This window comes from Nicotiana sylvestris, chromosome 1 (assembly GCF_000393655.2).
Source record: "Nicotiana sylvestris chromosome 1, ASM39365v2, whole genome shotgun sequence".
In the NCBI taxonomy this organism is placed as follows: Eukaryota; Viridiplantae; Streptophyta; class Magnoliopsida; order Solanales; family Solanaceae; genus Nicotiana; species Nicotiana sylvestris.
This window is the reverse complement of record NC_091057.1, coordinates 172,957,810-172,975,882: the sequence shown is the minus strand read 5'-3', so window position 1 is coordinate 172,975,882 and position 18,073 is coordinate 172,957,810. Positions and strand designations below refer to the sequence as shown.

The 18,073-nt window shown below is 40.6% G+C and overlaps 1 protein-coding gene across 3 annotated transcripts in view; it reads right to left on the bottom strand.

Annotated features, from left to right (window-relative positions):
• Nucleotides 1-318: 318 nt before the first annotated feature.
• The window catches only part of LOC104242814 (serine/threonine-protein kinase TOR), a 42,400-nt gene continuing 24,645 nt past the window's right edge, over nucleotides 319-18,073 (bottom strand). For all 3 annotated transcript variants that reach the window (XM_009797904.2, XM_009797905.2, XM_009797901.2), the window contains 25 exons: nucleotides 14,303-14,412; nucleotides 14,049-14,222; nucleotides 13,885-13,950; nucleotides 13,722-13,790; nucleotides 13,511-13,621; nucleotides 13,202-13,342; nucleotides 12,957-13,085; nucleotides 12,691-12,850; nucleotides 12,347-12,561; nucleotides 11,766-11,972; nucleotides 10,885-10,998; nucleotides 10,604-10,807; nucleotides 10,234-10,314; nucleotides 5,897-5,971; nucleotides 5,746-5,812; nucleotides 5,486-5,646; nucleotides 5,157-5,330; nucleotides 4,946-5,074; nucleotides 4,732-4,815; nucleotides 2,991-3,052; nucleotides 2,845-2,917; nucleotides 2,612-2,746; nucleotides 1,936-2,109; nucleotides 1,599-1,861; nucleotides 319-717 (listed from right to left, as the gene is read on the bottom strand). In XM_009797904.2, the coding sequence (XP_009796206.1) occupies nucleotides 699-717; nucleotides 1,599-1,861; nucleotides 1,936-2,109; nucleotides 2,612-2,746; nucleotides 2,845-2,917; nucleotides 2,991-3,052; nucleotides 4,732-4,815; nucleotides 4,946-5,074; nucleotides 5,157-5,330; nucleotides 5,486-5,646; nucleotides 5,746-5,812; nucleotides 5,897-5,971; nucleotides 10,234-10,314; nucleotides 10,604-10,807; nucleotides 10,885-10,998; nucleotides 11,766-11,972; nucleotides 12,347-12,561; nucleotides 12,691-12,850; nucleotides 12,957-13,085; nucleotides 13,202-13,342; nucleotides 13,511-13,621; nucleotides 13,722-13,790; nucleotides 13,885-13,950; nucleotides 14,049-14,222; nucleotides 14,303-14,412 (3,197 nt within the window). In that variant the 3' untranslated portion in view covers nucleotides 319-698. The remainder of the gene's footprint in view (nucleotides 718-1,598; nucleotides 1,862-1,935; nucleotides 2,110-2,611; nucleotides 2,747-2,844; nucleotides 2,918-2,990; nucleotides 3,053-4,731; nucleotides 4,816-4,945; nucleotides 5,075-5,156; nucleotides 5,331-5,485; nucleotides 5,647-5,745; nucleotides 5,813-5,896; nucleotides 5,972-10,233; nucleotides 10,315-10,603; nucleotides 10,808-10,884; nucleotides 10,999-11,765; nucleotides 11,973-12,346; nucleotides 12,562-12,690; nucleotides 12,851-12,956; nucleotides 13,086-13,201; nucleotides 13,343-13,510; nucleotides 13,622-13,721; nucleotides 13,791-13,884; nucleotides 13,951-14,048; nucleotides 14,223-14,302; nucleotides 14,413-18,073) is intronic.

Sequence of the window (18,073 nt, the reverse complement as noted above, 5' to 3'; positions counted from 1 at the left end):
TACCTCTAAAACAGCATGGCCATACTACCACGATCTCGAAGCTCCGCAACCTTAGGTAGTACTTTCAGGTTTTAAAAACTTGGACCAAATGTTATCTGTTAAACAGTCTTATCAGCCTTCTGCAGAACAAAAATTGCTCATAATAATATAGCACATCTGGTTGAATGAAGAATATGACGCAGAGAATCTCAGATTCGTCAATGAAATTATTACTTTTGGACTCTGCAAGTTTGGATGCAAGGTGATATCTTTGTATTTCGGCCCAGATAAATAGATAGATGAAATTCGTCGATCCATAAAGTAATGCGCAAGAGAAAGTGATCCATCAAACTAGAGAGCCGGAGAGAAACTACTCATTTCATCATCAAACAGGATTACCAGATATACTGGAGATACAGAATACAAAAGGCTTTAAATGCAGACAACCAACTTAATTCTCTTCACAAAGATCTAGTCCACTAACTAAATTGCTGTACAACTATTTATGCACTATTCTAGGACACTCTTAAAAGACTTATTGAACTTTCCCTGGAGCTAGATTACATACAGCCGATAAGCTGACTTGCTTAATACAACAAATTGCTACCAATAACTTAGGAATTTACATATAACTCTAGATTCTGTACATGATGGACTTTCAAGAAGTTCCCAAAGGATACACTATGTACAAATATCTACATATAATTATCATCCTTAACCTACCAAAATGGACACCACCTGAAATAAAGAACAAGAACCAATGATTAGACCAAAGAACAAATAAATAATATTTTACTCTGCATCTCAACCCCCACCCCACCCCCCACCCCCCAAAAAAACGAGAAAAAAAGATGACAAAGATCATGATGATGATGATTCATTGAAGGCATTCAGTTGGGCATTAGATACCAACAAGCTTTGCACATCACTTATCTGATCTACTTCAAATTCAAATCAGGAGGACATTAATTACTAGGGGACTTTGATTTCTCGACTGGACAGTCCTTTAAGGGCTGCATAGGAAATAGACATATCTGCTAAAAGTGACACAAGGACTAGTACATGAAATCCAACATTCTGCAACCTATGGCATGTAAAGGATCAACAATGCAATATATTTGACTATTGGCATGCAAATTCTCAGCAGTTAAAGGAAATGTTCTTGTGGTCCAAGTGAAATCTCTTTGATTCATATGATCCTTTTTTATTTTTGGTCGACGAGTGGCGGGGTTATTCTAGTCTCCTCAATTCTTCTTCTTAAGCCATGAGGCAAATCTACGGGTTTATGATACATTCAAGGAAAATAACAGGGCCACCTATTCTGATGAGTTCTTGCATATTGAGAGTTCAATATCAAGGTGAAATATCAGAAAGTAGCATATCTGAAAATTGTTTGCTAAAATAGGTCAGAACTACCGAGCAAGTTCACGCTTGGTGGATTCAAGCTCTTTCAGTGCATTCTTAATATATTCCAAGTGATATGGAGCATATAATTAACTCAATAATGAAAAACATAAAATACACCAAAAAGTTACGTTCAGAGCAAGTGAAACAATCCAGTGTGTGTGTGAGAGAGGGGGGGGGGGGGGGACGGGTTATCCTGGGAATCTGGATCGTACCCAACATAATTTTGGCAAAGATTTTCATGAGACGACGCTTGTTGAATAAGTTTTTGGACTTGTAGTTTCACTGATAAACCATGATCAGCTTCACGCGTCTCTCCAGAAATTAACGTACTGTGGTCCAGTGCATGTGGTAGAGAGCTCGCAGATGTAGAAGTAGCAGTAAAATCACGTCCAGTGAGTTTATTACTCATTCGAGCCATAACAGCCACAGCACGTTCATTTAGAACCTCATTGGCATCACCTAATTGATTGACCGCCTGGAATAAAATTAAAAACGTAAGCATGAAGCATGCATCCCCAGAATACTTTGCAAACATAATTGATTTAAAACCTGAAGCAGTTCTCTCTCCCTTGCACCCCTTTGTGGCTGAAGAAGCTCTCTATTTGAAGAAGATTCCTCACTGTTCACAACAGGAGTGACATGTGCGCTGGCAAGTGCGGACATTTGCGGAACTTCATTGAAGTTGAAAAGACGCCAATTTATAAGTGGATCGTGAACAAAGGCCTGAAAAAAAAAAGAGAAGAGAAAGAGGAAGAATGCAATAAGCTGATAATTTGAAAATGTAATCAAAGATCGCCAACATTTACATCATTACAAGACAAAAATGTCAAACTCCCCATTAAGAGTGACCTTCCACATAATTCAAAGAATGAAACCAAGCCATCTCAAACTGATGAAAGGTGTTCGCTTTTTCACTGTGAGTTTAACTTGCTGTTACAATTATTCATTTCAATAGTCTTAATTAAGCCTTTCAATCATTCAACATGGAATTAAAGGATCGGATAGATTCTAGTTTTTCAGTTATCTAAGTCATTCTAACTTCAGTTGGACCATAGAACCCTTCTATCACTCGTCTGTACATGCAGAGTCTATATTCGAGATCTTTTTGAACTTGAAAAAACCCATAAGCATAGACGGACTGATATTCAAGCAATTATAGTGTGACCCAAGTACGATAGCTAGGAGAAATATATTTTACAAGGGAAGACTGATGCCAAGAAGTTACCTCCATCATAGCCATAACACTATCTTTATGCAGTCGGAGAACTTGCATTACATTCTCACATGTTGACCGGAAATTTCCCTCTATACCACTAACCTCCATTGCTTTTACAAGCATTCTAGTGAGTCGAAAGGGAACCTATACATAAAAGTTTGTTAGGAAGTTATTAGTTCCCCTTAAGAACCTTAAGAAAGAACAACAATTTGGAAAGCCATCTTTTGAATATAACAGTTTACCTTCTCTGGAAACTTCTCCCGATTCATTGAAGCTTCAAAGCAATCTCCAAAGTCGATATGCAAAATCTTCCCACTGTATGATGAACATAAATATATTAAAACTTTTGTCATCAGCAAGAAAATGCAATAGTAAAAGTATATAGTACCTGTATCGGTGAAGCATGAGGTTACTAGGATGTCGATCACCCAAACCAAGTAGGTATCCAACCTGGACAGAGCAACCCAAATTCAACACTTGTACACAAGAGAAGCAACTAAACAGAAAGCATCTCAAAGTTTTAGCTTTGCCATTTGATCTACCAATTTACGGGATATTAGTTCCAACGATGATTTCCAATAACTGTTTGACGCCATTACATCAAAGATGTTATCCTAAAGAACTTCACATGTAAAGAATAACTCCGATGCCATGATTTTCTATATCAAGCTAACTTAGAGCCACCTATTTAATATTTCTTTCACCACCATTAATAATACAATACAGAACTCAATTCACATCTTAACTTTGTCTCAAACCGAATGCCCTTACATAAGATAGGACAAAAGGTGTTTTTGCGAGTAAAACAGTATCTCTTCAGGTCCTAGGTAAGGAAATTAATAATCCTGAATGGGGAATAGTTAGTTTTGTGTCCGAGTTCGGAAAGATACAACAAGAACAACAAGCCTAGTGGAATCCCACGAGTGGGGTCTGGGGAGGGTAGTGTGTAATCAGACCTTACCCCTACCCTTAGGAGGTAGAGAGGCTGTTTCTGGAAGACCCTCGGCTCAAGAATATGAAATGCAATAATAGAAACAAGCAGTATCAACCACAAAGGCAAGAAAGAAAGTAACAGCAGGAAGGAAGCAATGGCAACAAGCAGTAACAACGGCCATTTTAAGCTACAGAGATGTCATATTAATAGCCCCAAAATAGTCCTAGCTGCAGAATTATACAGGTTACTAAATTTCTGATATCCGTAATACCTTCAAAAGGCTGCAATAATTCTGATCAAGAACAGCAAGATCATTTCACCAAAGAGAGGTTCACCATATAAATGCAGCGTATATGAAAGCAAAATTTGTGTGATTCCTTTGCATAAGCCTTGTTGTAAAATAATTTTGGTCAACCCAAATATTTGCAAATGAAATTCCATAACAAAGAGGGTGTTTGGCCAAGCTTATAAGCTGGTCAAACTGGCTTATAAGCACTGTTTCGCTTATCTACGCATTTGGTAAAATTAAAAGTGCTTATAAGCCAAAAATAAGCCAAAAGTCATAAGCTGGTCTCCCTCAACTTATCAAATTTCAGCTTATAAGCACTTTAGGTTTGACCAAAATATTTACTATTCTATCCCTGAAATACTTCTTTTTAAAACAGAACTCTTCATATACCCAATTCTTCAGCTGCTTATTATTAATTTCAGCACGTTTATCCAAACACGTAACTGCTTATTTTTTAAATCAACTTCAGCACTTAAAAGTGTTTTTGAGCACCTAATCCTTATCAGCTACTCTAAATCAGCTAAGCCAAACGGGCTCAAAGTAGTGTTTTCATATATAAAGGCAATGGTTGCATTTAAATTCTGACATACGATTAGATGCCTCCAAAGACCTTAGCCCCCCGTACCCAGTGTCCTCTTCTCAAATAAAAAAGGGAAAACAAGTAAAGCGGTTGTCCAGCGCTAGCCTGTTTTATAGTATTACGCAAGGCTGATAAACAAGTCAATTGATTTACTTTCCTGTTTTTCCAGAGAGAAAAAAAGATTATTGTTCATATAGCAAACCCACCCCCACAAAATGCATTGAAGAAAAGAATAAATAAATAAACAGGGAAACATTGTTCTCATTCGAACCTGAACAGAGAATAAGCTTTAAGAAAGGTTTTTAGAAAAAAGAAGGATCACATACCATACTCATGACAGCCAAACTTCTTGTATAATTTGTTCTTCTGTCCAGCCAGACTTCAGAAGTACGACTCTTTAACCAAAGAACCTATATGACCCAAAAATAAATACCTTAGGAAAACAATAAACAGAACGAAATTGCTAATATTTATCTAACAAAGATGTTACTGCAATAGGCTGAAAGTCAAGTAGTTTTCAACTTTTCATAAAATGCATACCCTTGATAAGTCATTCCCTTCAGTATTTTGCAAAGCATATTCAAACACCTCCACCTTAGCAATAAGTGGCAAATTATCATAATCCGGTGCAAAACTCAGCATCAATTTATGCTCTTGATTTAGGGTGATCTGTAAAATTGGAAGAATATACAACATTTAGACAGAAACACTAGTCTCTTTCAAATAGGAAAAGCTCTATGATTAAACAAACCTTCCGGGCATCCCTATATTCTCGAATAAGCTGGTGCAAGGTGTCGCAATTTGGAACCCATCCTATCAGTCCACTATTAGGGGACAATGGAATGACAGCATATCGTTGAATTGATAAATCTTTCTCTGCAGTCTTTCTTGAATTCTCGAGCAAAGTATTAACCAGACCAAACAACTGGTGCATAGCATAAATCCGTTGTATTTTTTAGTTCTAGGTTGAAGGAAGAGAAAGAAATAAAGCCTCACCAAATGTTTAGGAATCAGAGGTAGCAGAATCCTCCGAACCAGCCTCCCTGTACAAAGCATAACCATACACAACCAATTGCTAACCTGCATGACACGTTCATCTTGGCGCAGATCTTCGTGCCCTTTGAGCAAAAAAGCATAGTCTTCTCCATCACTCCCATGGATTGTCAATTTTCGAGGCCGTTGTTTGGATGTAATTACAACAAGTTGGGGTGCAAATGATGCAATTGTCACCACTGGTGCATCTGAGATGAAAATTTTGAAGTTTGATATAATGCCACAGTATTAATACTCATGTCACAAAACTGGCTTAACCGTAGTCCGAGTAATAATCTCAAATGTACCTGCTATATAAGTTCCAGGAACAGCTAGTTCCAAATTTCGACACTCCAGTAACTCGGGGGAAACAGACTGGCATGAAAATTAAAATAACGTTAGTTTTGAAAATGGTGCAACATGACTGATACCAATAACAAAACATAAGATGCTGCTTACCTGCAAATCCAGGGTTGTGAGTGTTTGAAGCTGCTTATCTATCCGCCTGAATACATGATAATAGAGATCCCAAGCCTAGCAAGATGAGAATTTGATTTGTAAGATAATGGACTGTTAAGTATAAAGTCTACAGTACCTTGTCAGAAGAAAAAAAAATAGAAAACTAATATACTCTGTCGCAACTAGACAAAACATGAAGATTTCATTTTGAAATAAAATACTTAGAAAAAAAAAAGAGAATTTTTTTGCTATGGCCAAGTTAATGGAGATGCGAGAAAGCTTGAGGGACCTTCCTCCTTGCAATTCTTGAGCAGCATAACCACGGCTACTTATGAGCAACAATACTCATTCTACTTCACTCAAGTTTAGGACCGGATCAAAAGCTACCAGCATGTTGCAGAGCTTTCGGCCATGGGAAGATTTGAGTCTTTTGGCTCTCCCAGGTCCATGTGAAGCTTCTGCTTTGGCAGCAAAGTAATGATGCAAGATTCATATAAAGATATGCACCGTCAGGGGCATATAAATCTTCTCATGTTAACTTTTTTTTTTTACTATTCTTAGGTGAGTAGTGATCCACAAACAAGAAGTGCATCTAGAAATTTATATATTCATGTCTCGCCAAGTCAAACTGCGAAAAATAAATAAAGTAGGAGTGCCTCCTAGAGAAGTTGATGCTAATTTACAAACTGAACTGGAGAAAGGACAAGCCTTCCCCAAAATGGGCCTCATTTTCCTAACATCGTTGATATCAGACGCGGGGGAGCCTTTTTCAATAGACCTCTAAGTTTCACGCTATTGTCGGTCTTCGTGACTCCAAAGAGGTGGAAGTCGTGGTCCCCATTGTAATTTCTTGCAAATATTAAGAGGTTCAACGTCTCAAGTCTGGAGGACCTGAAAAGACGGAACTACTTTCTATGGGTCCTTCTATTATCTCCTTCACGCTACTCAATCCGAACTAACGAGTGCCGGTAGCAGTATTGAATGATCCTCTTCATCGACACTGATAACCTAGGGGTTACATATTGTGCCAACTCTGCTCTGCTATCTCGCGTTAAACCGGATATTTTTCTTGCCTCTCTACCTTCACTGCGTACACACTACTCTCCTCATACTCCACTTGTGGGAATACACTAGGTAAGTTGTTGTCTAAGTTGCTCGGACTCGGGTGCGAGTATCCGATACGGGGACGGATCCGAGCATCGGATTCGGCAAAATCTAAATTTTAAGATTCGGCGGTGCGGATCCTGATATGGATACGGATGCGGGGATTCGGCTAAGAAAATTCAAAATAATAAGAAAAAGAGCTATAAAAATATTGTAAATTTTGAGAGATATTCTGTGAAAAACTTACATGAATATTGTAGAATTCAATCTTTCATTCTCCAAAAATATGAGGCAAAAATACTACAATATTGAAGGTATGCCATTTTTCATAACTTAAATCTGTTTATTTTTTATTTTGAGAAATCAAAATCGCAATTTTTCTCCCAAATTTGTCGATGGACTCCGGTCAAAGTGTCTGAAGTCAGTTGAACGTATCCGGAACGTATCCGGCTCCCGCTCCCGTCCCCGTCTCGTATCGGGACGGGGACGGGGACGGCACCAAAATCGAAGAGTCCACGCTACTTAGGTGGTTGTTGTTAGTTTACTGGGAACCCTATACACATAAATGTTCAAATTATAGCTGACGAGTGTGTTTCATGATGTGAAATCCTTTTTCTTTTGAGAAAAGCCCTTTAAAGCCCTCCAAGTGTGTCGACTCTCGATATTCCACCCTACTCCCCTAGTGGATTGTTGTTCGATACTTTGATCTAACACTATCGAGCTTATTTCGGCATCTCAATAGCGAATACCGACATCATTACAACAGACCTCTTCAACTCGAGAAAAGGTTGGATCTTTACATCTGGACCTACGGGTTTTTAGTTTTCTAATTGGATCAGGACTAGTCTAAATAGTGAACTACTTAGATTACTTCTCAAGGCCAATTCACTAATCCAAGGGAACGAATGTCTATTCTCCCTCTTTCTTGATCCTTCTGTTCTCACCATTTCAAAATTCTAGACGATCCGGACCCAAGGTGTGGCCTAGTGGTCAATGAAGTAAGGGAGAACCCAGTGTTTGGGAAAGTGTTAAGCGCAAAAAAGCGACGAGGCCTCGCTTCACAGAAGCGAGAAGCGAAGCGCGCGCTTTTTTCATGTGAATCGCAATTTAACACATAAATAAAAAAAAAATAGGCATAGATAAATGGCTAAGGACTCATTAAAAATAACATATTAAGCAAATGGCTTGATGCCATTGAATAATCAAATTAAATTTACTACAATCAACAACCAAAAAAAAACAATTAATTCACTGATAAATTGCAGAAAACAAAAAACGGAGCATACAGCAGCATAAAACAGAGCACTTTTAATAACAGAAGAAGAAGAAGAAGAAGGCATTTAGGGCACAAAATGAGCGCTTAAAAAGTGAAAAAAATTGAAAGAAATCCATCATCATCATCATCATCATCAGAAGAACAAAAGAAGAAGAAGAAGTTGAAGAAACTTATCGAGATCTGGAGAAGTCGTTGGAGCAGCAGTGGTCGTCGCTGGAGTTCGCTAGAGAAGAAGTCGCGTATGTTTGTTTGTTCACAGATGGTTTATTTGCCAAAAATTTTTAAAAAAAACCCTAGTTGATGCCTTCTACTCGCTTAAGCACGGTTTTTCTACCTGCTCGCTTCTCGCTTAAGCTAGAAAAGCGCACGCTTTTTGAATGTGAGTCGCCTTTTTAGCAGAAAAGCGCTAACCCTGCGTCGCGCCTCGCCTCGCCTCGCTTCCTCGCTTAAAGTGAGAAGCAAGCGCTTTTAATAACACTGGGAGAACCATGAGGTCTCAGGTTCAAATTCTAGCGAAGGCAAAAACACTAGGTGATTTCTTCTCATCTGTCCAAGCCTTGGTGGTCAGAGTTACCCGATACCTTTTGTTAGCGGGAGGTAGCAGGTATGCCGTGGAATTAGTCGAGGTGCGCGCAAGTTGGCTCGGACACCACGATTATCAAAAGAAATCTAGACGACCCCACAATTCTACTATTTGTCTTCAACCTAAACTCCATTTCCGCAGAAGTAAAAGATTCTCCTTGCTTACCTTTTTTCCTTTCCTGTCTCCCACCCCTATCATCCTTCTTTTCACCTCTCCCTCCCCTAGACCTCAAATATAACCAAAGTCTCTACCCTAGTTCTCAATCCCCACCCCCACCTTTTCACAAATTCTGACCCTAGTCATATCTGTTACATTGAACATCCATGAAATGCGTGCCTCCCACCATCGTGAAGAAATCTAAACACCATATTGAACATCCACGAGTCTCCCACATATCTCCCACCCTCTTTAAGAAATTTAAAGAGCACAAGTGTGCTGTGCTAGACTCTGGTGATTGTGATGGGCACTAGTTCTTCTGTTGATCTTTAATCAATGCACCGTATTGACTCATTCAATCATTCGGACTTCAGAAATTACTCTCCCGTATCCATCTCTAGTCTTCATCAATACTCTCATGGCATCTTCATTGTTAGCAAATCAGAGGAGAAATTTGAAGTCTCCTCGCTGCAGGACATCAAGGCCCAATATTCTTCAGGCTTATGCTGCCTATTTGAGGACAACTTAACATGATCCACCCCATGAGACAAAAATTTCAATTGGGCATGTAGTCAAGAAGGTTTTAGTTTTTGAAGTTGGAATAATTGAATGAGTCAAAAAGGAGCGTCAATACTCACGGCTCGGGGCTTCATCGTCGTTAGCAAATCAGATAAGAAATGTGAAGTCTCCTAGCTGCAGGACATTGAAGCCCGATATTCTCCACGCTCATGCTGCCTATTTGAGGACAACTTAATATGATCCACCACCCCATAGGACAAAACTTCCAACCAGGCATGTACTCAAGAAGTTTTTTCTCCCTTGAGTGTGTTTGTGGAGGAGTAGATGGTGGGTTCCTTTCGGGCGTCTACTCTTCTACATCTTCCTTCTAGTTTCAAAACTTTCCATTTCAAGCCGTATTTGTATGTTTGTAACTTAAGCTTCAGGAATTCTAGGAGAAGTAAGAGCATGTCTCTGTAGCCAATTTATTGCTAACAGAAAGGACCTCTCATAACAAAAAGGATCATAATTAGTTTCCTGTCCTAAAATTGCAAAATGCATCATCCAAATTATTAAGACAAAAGTTATTTCAAAAAACTTTTTGGATACTTGCACTAGCATTCATCACATAGAAAATACAAAATAACAAAGTTAAAAAGAAATACAAATAAATAAATTAAAAGGCAAAGAACAAGAGAGATGCCAATGTCAAAACTGTACCTGTGTTAATTCAGCATCTTTACCAGTTCTCCGATACTTCATACAACATTCATAGGCCTCCAACAACTCAAGACGGTATGCCTGAAAACATATGTTTCTATCCATTAGTTCAATCCATCGTTAAATAACGAGTGTTCTCAGTGAGTTAATGAAGTCCAGGAATCAACACACAACTAATAGTAAGGAAACACCATACACAGAATCTAGCCGCAACTGGCTCAAGCTTAGCCAAACCAATATCATTGCTTCGGCAGATTCACCCAAGCACAGGGAAAAGCAAATGGAAAGGAAGGGAGAATCTACTAACATTGTTAAAGTATGTCTGTCACAATAGAGAGAACATAAGCACATTTTAATTAGGAGCAATCACCTGGATGAATGCTTTCTCCTTTATAGTGGTATTGTTCCTCATTGCTCCTTCCTCAAGCATTTCATGCAGAGGCTCTAACACCTTCAGCATGCCCTCAATGTTGTGTTCGCCAAAATATAAACGGCTGGCCTCCTCCAGTGCCTCATGCCACATTTCATGCCACAGTATCGCAACCCTGATAAGCTCCTTTGAGACAAGTTGGGCCTTCAAAATCATGCCAAAAGTCAGAACAATACATACAGAAACCATCAAACTATCACAGTAAACCAGTTCTAGATCACCTGATCAACGAGCACGCCGCTGTGCTGTCTAACTTTATCAACCACTTCTTGAGCCGCAGCTCTGCGCAAATTGCTAATTGACTTACATGCCACAAGAAGCGGATACATAAGAGCCTGCAGAAAAGGTGCACATATATTAAAAATTGGACAATTAAGAAGAACTATATAAAGGCAACCACAAGAGGTTAGAGAGATGCAATAGTCTGACTTGCTCAGAACAAAGAAATAAAGTCCTTTGTGTCTGACCACTAAAATAACTTATAAGCACATGCCATGATACTTTGCTCCTAACTTGAGTGCAATGGTATTGTTACCCTCTCAAGGCTTTCACATTATTAAGTTTAATTCTGATATACTACGTATTCTCAACGTTCATTCATTTGCATGTGCATGTGCATGTCCAGCACTTCTACAATTTAGTAAGACCGCACTTGTTATTATAGTGTTGCCTAAGTACAATTGCTGATTTGCATAGACAGATTTTTATAGGAACTAGGTTATTGCTCGTACAGCTCTTCTGTGAAGAGAATGCTGTCCCACTGTTTAGATCATTTCCATTTATAATCTATCTTTATTACTCTTATAAAGCTGCATAAATAACCATGGTAGCTCGCTAAGCCATGGATCCTTCATGGGGGGTCTTCCCGTTAAAGAATAGTTAGTCTATGTTCCAATAGCTTATAACAAGGTCAAATATCAAATAAATTGACCCAAGAATAGTAGTTAGTACACAAGCCATTCACAATTACGCGTTAAAGGAGAAATTAAGAGGGATAAAGTAGGGGGTGGGGATTAAAAGCATATATATTTCACGGGGAAAATAGTGATGATAAGATAGCAAAATCAAAAATTTTGCTATGTGGAAAATATCTAGCAAATACCTGTGGATGACTCTGTCCAATTCGCACTAGCAAGGATTGTATCAGTTCTCTGACAGCATGGTTATTTGAATGTATCCGTGCAATAATCTGAGGTAACACAACCAACCATGTGTTGATGTTAACATGTGTGAATCCTTTCTGCAATGCCATTTGGACCTCCGAAGTAGCTCCATGGTTGAACCACAAAGTAAGAAGACGAAGAATATCCTGAAACTCAGAAACACGACCATTAGAAAAGTAAAACTATAATGTAACAGAAAAGTCAATGGTGAACATTAGTGAATCTAATAGGAAGGCTTGCTGGATAACAAACAAGGCAACTATGATTCAGGGCTGAAAATTAAATTCAATACAACACGTTGATCCAGCTGAACTTGTCCAAAAGATGCATGAGCTTAAAATATAGCAAGAAGCCAGTAAGAAAAGGACACCATGTCACTGCAAGGATACAAAATGCTAAGCAAACACTAAGCTAAAAAAAGGACATTTAGCAGCAAGGACAGACCAACGATGCCTCAACATCACACAAGGTAGTCTTCTAAGAACAACTGAATTAAATTAGCTGTAGATACACAAATTACCTGTAAACTATCATCAACACCCTTAGCATGTGCTCCGCATGCTATAGAGTGAAAATAACCAGTTACGGCAGCAACAACAAACTGTGAAGCAATATTCGCAAAACCTCTCAGAGTGTAATGAGACATCACTGCGGTATTGAAAAGTGCCCAGGTATGCCATGCCTTTCCCCACTTCGTTGCACAGTGAGTAGCATTTCTAAATGCACTAAGAATTTCTGTCAAAGACAATATTATCCAAACAAACAAAAGTTAGATATGATATCATTAAGATGTCACACCACCAAGAAGAAAGCCTTATTATCTTTTCTTTTTGAGAAGGGGAGTGGAGTGTCTCCACGCTTTACCTTGTATAGAATCATCATCCAAACCAGGAGAAAGTGCCCACTTCCAAGTGCCGAGTCTGAGATATACACGAGCAACAAGTGGCACACCAGAAGAAGCAACTAATCCATTCTGCATTACTGGTTGAAGAGCTGCTGTTCTTGAGAGGTCCATGGCAAGGTCCTTCGACATCATATTTAAATACATGAGACAGACCACGAAGAAAGATCATGATATTTATGTCTTGTGACAGGTATGTGATTGTAATTTTATCTTTGAAATGCAATACCTGCAACCTAGCAAAGGCTTCCTTTCGCTTATGATCCTCGCCAAGTGACCATTGGTACTTTAAGTATGCTAGCATCACCTGAGGGGGACCATGATACCGCACAGTTGCAGGAGTTGATTCTGGATCGAACTGCAGGACAAAAAAGAATCATAGAAAGTCAAAGCACAAATAGAGCAATAACAAGAAAGATAAGCCACAAAATAAAGCACACTTCCGTCCACAACCCATAGGGATAAATTACTAACCTGTAAAAGTTTAACCAATGTAGATCTAGCTTGGCTAATTCTGCCATTCTTCCGGCAAAGTGATGCAAACTTGATCCATGTTTCAATGTCTTCTGTAGGAGGCAATACAAGTGCCCTCACAGCTAAAAGTGCTTGCCAAAACTGCAAAAATAAGAATATGTTGCAGATAACAGAGGAAGAACTTCTGTAAGATGCCATGAATTTGAGAATAATGAAAGCTCACATAAGCACTGCTCAGATTGAAAATGTAAAAGACCATGAATATACATCCAAAATAATTCTCACCCATTGTCAGAAATTTGATATTACCTCAACATTTCTTTTTGTACCCTTTATGCGCTCATTCCACATATTGCGAACAAGAGCTCTTCTTCCTTCAGCAACAGGGTTTCCCATAGGAAGAGTACAGTATTCAATCACCTAATTAGAAAGAAGAAAACAAATCATTAGATCATTAAAAGCATAGTATTTAGGAATAACTTAATTAAAGAGACTAAACAGTAAAAACAATATATATCACCTCTTCTAATTCAGAAAGCTGCTGAACACGGACCATGTTGCTGTAAGCACGCTCATAGCTCTCAAGAACCTAAACAAATCAACTGAGAACTGTCAAGACTTTTGCAGTAAAATCGTCACCAAATGACTATAAAGTGAGGATACGAGGAGATGAAGAAAGATACCAGTGCAGCGAGCTCGGTCGCCAAACATTTCCTTGCTCTTTCAACATATTCACGTGCTTCATCGTACTGATGGAAGAATGAAGGCAAGTACAAACATTACTCACACCAGAGCAGAGCACGTCACAACACAAAGCAAATCAATGAGCGAGAAAATGAAAGACTACCTTCCCTCGCCGAACTAGAAGAACGGCCCTGAAAAAGGTGCCATTACTACTTCCATCACCACTGGCAGCAGTATTTCCCAAGACCCGGAGTTTGGTTTCATCACCATCATCAAGCCGAGAAACATACTCTGCCATCTGATCCCACTCACCCATGTTCCAGGCAGCATTAGCAGCCTAAACCAATCCAAACATGCATTCACTACTGATTATCGAAACTATATAAACTCTTAGTAATTACATATAAGTTGACAAACCATTGGTGCCATTTCCAGTCGAGCTGCTGGCTCAGCTGGCGTCCAGTATTCCTTACAAAGATTGTTAAGCTCCTCCCACCGAGCTAGAGCAGCAAGGCATCGCATACGCCCTTAAGGAAACACAGAAAAGATACAGATCATCATCAAGTAAATTAATAGCACATAATACAGTAACAAATAATATTCACTATTCCAACAATAACCAGAAGCATAACACGAACTTGATGTTACAACGTAACTAAATTCCAAGGGCCTACACTAGCATTTATTTAAGCCACCAAGCAATTTAAGAACAAGTGACAAAACAGCCTCCCCTGAAAGCATGAAAGAGATTATCCCCTAGAACCATGTAAGTATTACATCAGGTAGTTAGAGGGGGTTAATCATTTACCTTGGGAATTTACCTTTTTTCAGTTGAGGAATCATAAAAGTAAAGATCAATATTCTTTGAAAGAAAACTCAGATCTAGCACGATTTACCACTTGGATCAAATAAGTTCAATAATTGGGCAAGTAGAACATTTGATTTTCATACTACAGAACGACTGGCTCATAGATGTCCTGCGCAGACTTGTAGGATTTACTTTTAAAACAATTATAGTACCTGAATATTCGAAGATAAACAGAGATTAGGGTCAACAGAAATAAACAGTAATATTAGTTTTTTTTTATAACTGAAAAATTATTGAGCTAGTCACTTCCTCCCCCAGCGAATCCCTCCAGCGCCGGCACTGGCGTGACGAGCAGGCCAGGTAAGCACCACCCCCTCCTCCTTCTCTCTCCTCTCCCCCTATTCTCTCTCAAAGCCAGTTTTTCTTTCTCCCCCCTTTTCTCTTCTCCCCTTTCTTAACCCTAGCGGCAGATTTTTTCAGGCGACCGACCCACCGCTGGCACTGCTCCTTCTTCTTTGTAGTTCTGGTTGTAGTCCCAACTCCCAACCCCCTGTTCCGGTGCTCCTTCTTCTTTATACCATTCTTCTTTATACCTTTCTCTGCCTCCGTTTCTTGGCGCCGTCGCTATCCTCCGGCGACACCCGACTGGGCCGGCGACTTCAAGTAGGTCATCACCATATCCGCATTTCTCTGCCGCTGGTGACGGTGACAGTCCGGTCCTCCTATATTTTTCTTGGTTTCGGGGTGTGTGTGTGTGTTGCATGTATCATTTTTGTGGTTGTTCGGTGACGGTAGGGAGGTGCACGCGCAAAAGCAGCAGAGCAGCCGCTATACGTCGGGTTCCACAGCATCGGGAGTATACCAAGTCAAAAGTCCCGGTTCTATTCGCGGAAATTGGTACGTTCCGCCTCCTGTTTCTCTGTCTCCTGTGTTAATTAATTTGTTGAAGTAGTAAATCGTACTAGTCTAGTCAGTCTAGTAAGTGGGCATGTGGTTACTATTTGTTCCCTTCGAGTCTCTTGTTTGTGTGTTCCCTTGTTCCGTATTGGCATTTTTTTCCCTAGACTTCCATAGGTATAGCGGCTGTGGTTTGTAATAGCAGAGTAGGGTCATGTCCTCGAGGAGGGCGGGCGGGCGGTGGCGAGGGAGGTAGGGCAAGGGTCAGGGGGTGGGACAAGGTACAAAGGGGGTAAGGGGAAAAGGGCTCCTGTAGGTTGAGAATTGGATCGTGGAATATAAGGACGTCGACGCGTAAGTCTATAGAGCTGGCGAAGATTCTCCAGAAGAGGGAGGTCAATATAGCGTGTGTGCAGGAGACTAGGCGGGTAAGATCGAAGGCGAGGAATGCAGACGAGTATAAATTGTGGTACTCCGGAAGCGTGAAGGGCAAGAATGGAGTGGGTATTTTGGTGGATAGGGAGCTTAGAGAGTCAGTGGTAGAGGTTAGGCGGGTGAATGACAGATTGATGGCGATTAAGTTAGTAGTTGAAGGGAGCTCTTTGAATGTCATTAGCGCTTACGCACCGCAAGCGGCCTTGAATGAGGAGGTTAAACGGCGCTTCTAGGAGGCGCTGGATGAGGTGGTGCGGGGTATATTTATAGGAGGGAATTTCAATGATCATATAGGGAGGGTCGTCTGTTGGTGGCTATGGCGAGGTGCACGGTGGTTTCGACTTTGGGGCTAGGAACGGAGGTGGTACTTCACTGTTGGATTTCGCTAGAGCTTTTGAGGTGGTGACCGTGAACTGTATTTTTCCGAAGAGGGAGGAGCATTTCGTTACTTTCCAGACTATGATGGCTAAGACTCAGATTGACTATCTCCTCATCAAGAGGTGTGATAGGGGGTTGTGCAAGGATTGTAAGGTGATTCTGAGTGAGAACCTCGCGACACAACACAGGCTCCCGGTGATGGACGTCGGTATCTTGATAAAAAGGAAAAAGAGGTTTGTACGGGGTCAACCTAGGATCAAGTGGGGAGTTTTGACTAAGGATAATGTGCAGGAGTTGGAGGGGCACCTGACGGCTATGGGAGCCTAGAAGAGTGGTGGGGACGTTATCGTTATGTGGACGGCGATGGCGGACTGTATAAGGGAGGCGGCGAGACAGGTGTTAGGGGTCTCGAAGGGTTACTCTGGCGGGCACTGAGGTGACTGGTGGTGGAATGACGTGGTCCAAGGTAAAGTGGAAGCAAGGAAAGCGGCTTACCTTAAGTTAGTAAAGAGCACAGACGAGGAGCAGAGAAGAGCGAACAAAGGTGGGCTGTATGAGGAACTAGGGGGCAAAGGTGGGGATAAGAAGTTATTTCGGCTGGCCAAAGCGAGAGAGAGGAAGGCTCGTGACCTGGATCAAATGACATGCATCAAAGACGAGGAAGGTCGAGTATTGATGAAAGAGGCCCGAATTAAGCGAAGATGGCAGTCGTACGTTCATAAACTTCTGAATGAAGAGGGAGCGGAAACATCGTGCTTGGGGAATTGGAGCACTCCGAGAGTCACCGAGACTTTAGGTAATGTAGGCGTATTACGGTTGAAGAGGTCGTGGGAGCGATACGTAAGATGAGCCGAGGCAAAGCGACCGGACCAGACGAATTTGGAGGTATGTGGGTAGTGCAGGCTTGGAGTGGCTGACTGGACTGTTTAATGTTATTTTCAGGACGAAAAGGATGCCAGATGAGTGGCGGTGGAGTACGATGGTCCCACTATACAAGAACAAATGTGATATTCAGAATTGTAACAACTACAGAGGTATCAAGTTACTAAGTCATACCATGAAAGTTTGGGAGAGGGTGGTGGAAGGGAGGGTAAGGAGGGTGGTGTCTATATCAGAAAACCAGTTTGGGTTCATGCCGGGTCGTTCTACAACGGAAGCTATCCAACTTATCAGGAGGTTGGTGGAACAGTACAAGGATATAAGAAGAGGGATTGCATATGGTGAGATGCCTAGAGGTGAAAGGTGTGTTGGTAGCTTATATTAGGGTGATAAAGGATATGTACGATGGAGCTACGACTCGGGTTAGGACTGTGAGAGGTGATTTAGAGCTTATTCCGGTGGTTATGGGGTTACACCAAGGATCTACACTCACCCCGTTTTTATTTGCCCTGGCGATTGACGCACTGACACACCATATTCAAGGGAATGTGCCATGGTGCATGTTGTTCGCTAATGACATAGTTCTGATTGATGAGACGCGGGGCGGCGTTAATGGGAGATTGAAGGTATGGAGGCAGGCCCTGGAGTCTAAAGGTTTCAAGTTGAGTAGGACTAAGACGGAATATTTGGAGTGTAAGTTCAGCGACGTGACGGGGGAAGCGGACGTGGAGGATTGACTCATAAGTCATCCCCAAAAGATAAAGTTTCAAGTACCTAGGGTCAATTATCTA